The 8,213-nt window shown below is 31.7% G+C and overlaps 2 protein-coding genes across 2 annotated transcripts; both read left to right on the plus strand.

The window, feature by feature from the left end:
- The first annotated feature begins 2,692 nt into the window (after positions 1–2,692).
- On the plus strand, positions 2,693–6,610 carry LOC132734913 (uncharacterized). The gene is made up of 7 exons (XM_060721793.1): positions 2,693–2,815; positions 3,089–3,186; positions 3,890–4,035; positions 4,388–4,403; positions 4,905–5,018; positions 5,440–5,521; positions 6,460–6,610. Exons 1-7 carry the CDS (start codon positions 2,793–2,795, stop codon positions 6,608–6,610), a joined length of 630 nt encoding a protein of 209 aa, XP_060577776.1. The 5' UTR covers positions 2,693–2,792.
- Positions 6,611–7,128: 518 nt separating this feature from the next.
- Positions 7,129–7,627, plus strand: LOC132734915 (coiled-coil domain-containing protein 122-like; the record flags this gene model as incomplete). The annotated part of the gene is given in 2 exon segments (XM_060721795.1): positions 7,129–7,262; positions 7,584–7,627. Coding segments are annotated over 2 exon segments (176 nt in total), but the record flags the coding sequence as incomplete, so codon positions are not given.
- Between the last annotated feature and the right edge of the window lie 586 nt (positions 7,628–8,213).

Raw genomic sequence — 8,213 nt, forward strand, 5'->3', positions numbered from 1 at the left:
TGTTTATTCTATTCCATGCCTTTTCTTTTATATAAGTGATATGGGAATGCCAAGAGCAATCATCAGAAAAAAACACTCCTAGATGTTTGTAAACAGAAACTTGAGGGATTTGTTGGCCATACATGGAGAAAGGTGTGTGATGTGGTTTATTAATTCTTCTTGATATAATCATTGACTCGGATTTAGATGGATTAAAGTTAACTCTTCATTTTTTTGTGGTCCTTATTATTGCATCAGCTGGGATTTTCTTAAAAGACTATTTCGGATTAATTCTAACTTTGGAAAATGCGCGCTGCAGTTACTTTGTATTTAATCAAAGATTAAAAAGATCATTTTCAGCGGAAGTAAAGTTCTACATACAACAATGACCATTTTTATAATATGATTTACTTAATCTGAAGAATGAGATCATAGCAAGAAAAGTTTGAGATGTCCCGCTGATGTGGGCTTTACGTCCGAACCAGCAAGTGCGCAGATTGTCTGGCCCCTATGGGTTCGTCCCGGCGGCAAATATCAATAAACGTGTAAGCAATAACATGTGCTGATGAGTCTGAGCCAAAACAGATGCCTTCAAGGTATGATTAAATGTTTTGATAAACATATGGCTAAATAAATGAATTTTTATTCAGCCATCAAAAACAGGTAATTTTCATTCTGGTACTGGCATGACCGTGTTTAATTTTATGCACAGGTAAACGTTGCGTGGCCATGACTTACACTAAACCCCGTTCCCCCTCTACAACCCAAAACCCTAAAAAAAATATAAAAAAAAATTTTATGACTAAAATATTATAAAGGTATTTTACTCTACTTTCATTTTGAATAGAAATATCACTAGCATCTCAATTATCAGCGCATATATTCATCAATTTTTCACCAATCGTAACAATCTTGGTCTCAAATCTTAGATAAATAAATACTCTTTAAGAAAACAACAATGGCACCTTCGCTGATTATACGTAGCAAGAAATATCCAAGCCCAAACTGTCAACAAATGAAACTCGGAAGAGATCTGATTGCACCGTTTCGGTAAAACTCTCACGAGTAAAACACACTAAATTCACCGTGAAAGAATATTTCTTTGTATTGCGTATTTAAATATGATAAAATTAAGTTATTATTTATAATAATTGTTCAATCAAAGCATCTTATGAAACTATAACGCACCTTTTTTCCTATGGTAGCACTCCACACTAAATTTCAAGTTTCTGCCGTCAATGTCCTACAAGCAATATGTCTGATAAATCTGATCCCAAACTACACAACCTGGAAAAAGAAAACACATTTTGTTAAGAACATATATGTCATACCATTGCAAATCTGTAATGAAATCATCCCATATGCAACAGTCAGGCAGTTAAAAAAATTCCAATTCATTCCGTAAAAGCCAAAAATCTATAGTGGTCCGAGACCCAAAATAACATTTTTCGTCCCTTCGGCAAAAAATACCTGCAAATATACGGTCTCTACAAAAACTCTGCCACTACTTTAGCAAACCCCCTATGCATGCAAATATCACAAAGAAATAGGTGCTTGGCCTTGTAGATTTTTTGCTATTGCTGAAAGTTTGTACCCCCCTGTAAAATTACTTGTTTTCACCGAGCATGCTGTTTAAAAGCAATGTTTACAAACAATGGCGACCTTGACATCAATAATTATCAGCATGTGATTTCTAACCATGTTTTCGAATTTGCCAATGATCATATTACATGTCACAAAAACAAATTTCATGCTGAAAATGCATTTTAAAGACAACCAGTCATTTAAATCCACAATAGTCACTATATCAATGAAATCCTCCCTGGCCATTCGAAGCTGCGGCTTCATTTAGTGTGGTGTGCTGCCTATATGTCAAATTCTCAATCCAAAATGAAAGTAAATTGGCACAGCAGAGTTGTTTCCCTTTAAGTATTTTCATTGGTCCGAGGTTTTCCTGTGACCAATGAAAATACTCCATTTGAAAACAATTTGCAGGCCCATTTTACTTTCATTTTGGAATTAGAATTTGACATATAGGAAAAAAGGTGCGTAATAGTTTCATAAGATGCTTTGATTGAACAATTATTATAAATAATAACTTAATTTTATCATATTTAAATACGCAATACAAAGAAATATTCTTTCACGGTGAATTTAGTGTGTTTTACTCGTGAGAGTTTTACCGAAACGGTGCAATCAGATCTCTTCCGAGTTTCATTTGTTGACAGTTTGGGCTTGGATATTTCTTGCTACGTATAATCAGCGAAGGTGCCAGTGTTGTTTTCTTAAAGAGTATTTATTTATCTAAGATTTGAGACCAAGATTGTTAAGATCGGTGAAAAATTGATGAATATATGCGCTGATAATTGAGATGCTAGTGATATTTCTATGCAAAATGAAAGTAGAGTAAAATACCTTTATAATATTTAAGTCATAAAAAAAATTTTTTTTCATAATTTTTTTTTAGGGTTTTGGGTTGTAGAGGGGGAACGGGGGTTTAGTGTAAGTCATGGCCACGCAACGTTTACCTGTGATTTTATGTCTATGGTGATGTTTTATGTGTTACATGTATAAGTTACCAAATTACATTTGGCCTAAAACACCAACATGTATATTCAAACTGTAATCTAAATATCTTAAAAATATGGTAACATGTCCTAACCATGCTCAACAGTTTCGTTATCATTTATTCTTGTCAATATATTTTAGTAGTCCGTGTTAGTACGGCATTTAGAAGAGATAAGAAGGGAAGTAACTGTATAGAGACGTCTGCAGTTTTAAGACCAGATAAAATCAAACGTTTCGCTGTTAAAATGACTGACGCAGGACTGGAAAGGTTTGCAATAATTTAAGTCAGATAGTTAGATACAAAACAAGCATAAATTCTTTTTAGATTACTATTACGTAATTATTAAACTACGATTGATAAAACCCAAAAGTTTTACCATTCAAATTGTTCAAGCAAATGGCGTTTAGTAAAAGAAGGGAAGGAACTCAAATGTGAATATTTTCTAATTTGATTACTTAGTCATGTACTGAACAGAACTATGTTTAAATGATGTTTACGTTATGTTATGTGATGCAGATATATTATATATATCTTGTTTAGCCCTCCCAGACCACAACGTGTGATTGCATTTGATGTTATTTCTACTGCAAATCCTGTGTATGCGGATACCAAAAATCGTGTTACAAAAGGTCATGAAGGTCAGTTATCTCTTGTTTGTGTTTGTTGGCGAGCAGAGTGCCTTTGGGTGTATATTTATGTTTCTTTAATAATACACTGCTTACAGCTGAACAACTGTCATATGATTGAATAAGTGCCTTGAGTACATTACAGAATTCTAAAATGTACAAAACGTTGTAGACCCATTTGGATATTGTGTGGCATGACTTATATACTTAAACACAAAGAAACATTAAAAACAATTCTTTCTTTCAAATGCAGGACAGTTAATAAAAATCAAATACATTTATCGAAGATTTAAACACCTTTTATAGAAAATTCTTCAGTTTGTTTTTGAGAAGTGGGGTGTAGAGTGAGTAGAGCTTGTCACAGGTGACAAATCATTAGTCTAACTCCTTTTATTGCTGACATAACCAAATGATCTCATTCATTGATGAAATATAGGATATAATTCATTATTCATGTAAGATTTTTGAAATATATAACATCTAATGAAAGACACATTCAATTTCAAGATTATAGAAGACAATTAATTACATGTAGTGTGATATATAATTTTTATTTTATATAAACTTTTGAATCCATAAATTTACACAAAGGGAACATAATAGAAATGCTCAAACTAGTATAGGCCAAAAGGCCTACATTGTTCAACAAATTATTTTCTTATATCATAAATATTAATCTACATTGTTCCTCATTTTGCATGTTCATTTCTATCAGATACTGAAATGTTGTTAAAGTTTGAAGACGGTCTTGTTGACAGAGCAGTGTCTGACCTGCCAAATATAGCATCTCAGGTGTTCTCATTAAATAAGGACCAAAATAGTGAAATAAAACGACAACAAAAACATTTGACCATCATACAGGTGAGTGTGACTAGTACTGTGACACAGTTGGTGTCATAAAAGTTGTTGTTGTTTTTAAATAAAGTTGTAACAAGTAAACTTTGTGTACATCTTTAGTCGATTGTTTCTTAAATTTTTATATGCCTTTTTACTCATTTCCAAAATGTATTTTCTAAAACAAAATTTGCAGAAATCAGATGTGTAAGAACTTTAGGGTGTCTCCATATTACAAAATATTTACGAAAATCAATAGTTTTTTTAATATTTTATCTCATAAACAAGTATAATTTGATAAATGTAAAGTTAAAGGAAAATGCCATCCTAAGTTATTATGTTTTAAAATGTGCTTAAAGTTTTAACTTATTTGTTTTAGGACAAGGTGAAAGAGGGTAAGAATTAAAACAGTATAGATTAACCATCATTATTTGTTTTGTAATTAATTCGTTTTAATGTGATAATTACGTTATGTGTTCAATATACTAGTATAAATACATTTACTATACAATTATACAAGTGTGTAGAACATTTTACTTACTATTCATCATAGTCTGAGTAGATATATCAATACCAACACTAGTGACAAATTAGTCAAAGTGGGAGGAGTGTTGGACTACTTTTAGTATGTCTGCCTTTTAGTCCAGCTGTTGAAGGTTTGAGTCCTAATCGGATATCATCACCTTGCTACTCGGAATTTATTTAAATAGGTTACAAAACCTTGATTCACACTCCTGTATAAGATTGTTAAAAGATAACTTACTCGTCAGTCATAAATTAATAAATAATGAATATTTTCTCCATTATAATATTAATATTACTATTGCAATGTTGCTTATACATGTATTTTATCAATGTAACATGTTGAAAATGTAATCTTCGTGAATAATACACAGGTGACGAAAAGGTGGAGGAGATAAAACTTGAAATAAAATGTGTGATGAACAAGATCTTTATGAAAGAAGAGGAAAGTAAAGATAGCAGTAAAAGAATCAAGTTTATGGACTACGGTATTTTATTTGTGCTGTATTAAGTGATGTCAAACTTGCTTTGGTAATAGATAGTAATTATTTTGTCGTTTTCTTGGTTTAGTTTGCAACTGTACAGTTTTATTGGTGGAGTGTGACACAAGGTACTAAACTAGCAAATATTCCAACCATATAGATAGAATCAATCATCTTTCAGCACGTTGTGTCCGTCTCTAATGAAAGAATAGAGGATTTTTATTGTGTGTACAAGAGTGTCAACGTAAAACTGGAGTTATCGTATAAGAACGAACATGTATGATACACATATTTCATTTGCCATTTTTTAAAAACTGAATTTTGGCCTCTGCATAATGATATGGAACCGTAAAGTTGTGTGTATGATAATGTTATTTACACAACGATATATACTTGATCCTTAAACTACAATTATATTTTCTTCCAGAGATTAAGTCATTGATAACAAAGGTATTGGACAAAGAACAAGAGTTATCTCATCTAAAGGATAAAGCCGACATAGAAACCAGGTACATGTATTTCTAATATAATAATGATGTATCACAAATATTACTGTTATATACGTTAACACGATTGATTTCCATCAAAGTCATATTTTTACAAACTTGGAAAGGATAGGAGTAAAGTACAACACGTGTAGCACTGGGTAAAATAACTACTTTTTTTTCGAAACTTTTACATGTTTTACTTGTACAGTTTTCTTTGCATTAAAATTGTGTTACTGTTGCAAAAACACTATGCATTTGTTTTTGGTACATTAAGGGTATATTAAAGACCGCCTGGATTAACAAAATAAAGAAAGTGGTAAATTAGACAGATTCCACAGAAGACATACTTTTAAGGTGTCTTATATATATCCGTTACATAGTAATGCGACAATAACTAGGTGACTGAGCAACAGTAACGCAAAATCGGTGCAATATATGGCTGAAACAAGCGATGGTAAATAATTTTGAAAGAAATGAATAAGGCAAACTACTGCTAAGACATTAAATTTTAAACATTATGCAAACAAATTCAGGATAATGAATTGTAGAGCCGAACGGTCGACTGATATCTTGGGGTATCAAAATCGAAGGCCAAATGCCAACAAATTGTAAGGTTCTCTCTCCGTAAATTTAATTTGTTTGTCATTCAAAATAACCATTTCCTTATGTTATCTCAAAGTTTTTAGCGCGGGCTTATTAGTAGTTTTCCGTGTACCCGGTATTTATATTCATTTATTAACAATAGTTAAGAGAGCTTTAATTCAATTGACCTATCTTTGACGTTTTAGTAATTCCAAGGGCAATGAATGACATCTTGCATTCCAAAGCTATTATGTTTAATTATTCCATGCATGCCGTAAATAAGGCATGTGACCTATTGGATATTTCTCCTGCAGTACAGAATAAAACACATTCAGTATGACTTGAATTTTCTACCAAACAAACATTGCTTGTTTTAGAAATCTAAAGAAACAACTAGAGAAAACAGAAAAATACAGGCAAGACGTAGAACAGTTTGAACAAGCATCGTCATCTACCTACAATGATCTACAGATGGTTAAACATGAAATAGAGAAATTAAAGAAACAAAGTAAATTTCTCATAGATTAAGATATTTCGTTGTTTTTATCAATAACTAGTTCAATTAATTTTAATTTTAAGGATCTTATGAGATATAATAGAAGCAGGTTGCTTGTTCAAGCACTGTTTGTTTGTGTTCCAACAATACGTTATATTTGTCAGGTGTAACAGAGAGATCAAATAGTTCAGTTAAATATATTCTTTCTTCTGTTTGTAACTACTGTATATGTATTAACTACGAGTATGTATATAAATACACTATCGATATGTACCTTCAAATGGAGACGCTTCAAAAAACTATTGTTTTATATTTGTAAATGAATTCAAATCCGAAATAAACTGCCAAACAGGTGACCAGTGCCATGAAAGGTACACAACTTGACTGGCTTGGAATGCTACACTAAATACTTACAGCCAACCCTCAACAATATCTCTCATATCCTTTGCTCCAAGTAGCACATTCAAAGAAACTGATTATACCAAACCTGAGCAACAGAAAGGTTTTTATATTTTGTTTTATTTTTCTTCCTTCTTTTATGTAGAAGAGATTATGGATAAGGATCCAGAAGCTACAGAGAGGCTACTGTCAGGGATTGTGGAGAAGGAATTACAATCAGACATTGAAGACTTAAAGTCAAAACTCCTTTCTGAAGGGAACCAAGCAAAACTACACATTGAAAAGGTAGATTCAAAGATCTTTTTACATATTTAGATATATCACGATCCGAGCACCATGATTATGGTTTCTTGAGATTGTCTTTAATTGTCCTTCTAGACCCTTAGTGTGTGCTATGACCAAAACATTCAATCATAATAAATCAATAAATATTGATAAAGATATTTAAAAGCATCTTGTTCTCCAATGAAAAAAGACAATTTAATACCTGTGTTAAAATAAAGGCATTCTTTACCATGTCAATTGCCACATTTATCTTAACATATTTATCCAATTTAATACATAAATGAATATTATATTAGGGAACATTTTACCCTGAAATTACAGCTGACTGAGGAACGCAAGAAACATAAACAGCTGACACAGACAATCCAAGTTCTACATGTGAGAACATTTTCTTAATTTTCTTTGCTTAGTATTTGATGTTTTTTTTACTGCTGCTGTTTTTAAATTCTAATAGTAATTAGAAAGCATATTGCTTAACCTAAGTACGGGATGTATGAGCCTATTTCTTAGCAGTGAATATTTCTACCAAGAATTTTATTTTCATTTGAGGTGTCGTAAATATGAAGCTTGTCAGCCCATGGGAAGTAGATTGTTCTATTGGATCTGATCATAATATAATATATAGAAATAATGAGCCATGAGTATCTTTATATTCTAGTTTACATGCTGAGAGGTAGCTATGTTATCAAGACATTGTTTATGAACGTTATTTGAATTAAGAAATAAGAGAAAGATACTGACTTAAAGTGAAATAATATGTTTATATATGAAATTCCGTTGAAGTTAGCAAACCGTTCGTGAGCAATGGCTTTTTTAATTAAGCTTAATTGCAATTATTATTTTGTTGGCGTTCATGATATGTCTCTATGTAAAATGTTTACTGCATACTTACTGTTCAGTCTGGCCGTTAGTATAGCGATATTTCCCCCTTTCAATATTAATATTGATATA

The sequence above is a fragment of the Ruditapes philippinarum genome, unplaced genomic scaffold (assembly GCF_026571515.1).
Source record: "Ruditapes philippinarum isolate M1 unplaced genomic scaffold, ASM2657151v2 ctg16370_1_1_1_1, whole genome shotgun sequence".
NCBI lineage: Eukaryota > Metazoa > Mollusca > Bivalvia > Venerida > Veneridae > Ruditapes > Ruditapes philippinarum.

Coding starts and splice junctions, on each gene's coding strand:
- LOC132734913 (XM_060721793.1), top strand. CDS start 2,793: ATGACTGACGCAGGACTGGAAAG. Junction 2,816..3,088: donor ACTGACGCAGGACTGGAAAG/GTTTGCAATAAT, acceptor TATCTTGTTTAG/CCCTCCCAGACCACAACGTG. Junction 5,522..6,459: donor AAAGCCGACATAGAAACCAG/GTACATGTATTT, acceptor TGCTTGTTTTAG/AAATCTAAAGAAACAACTAG.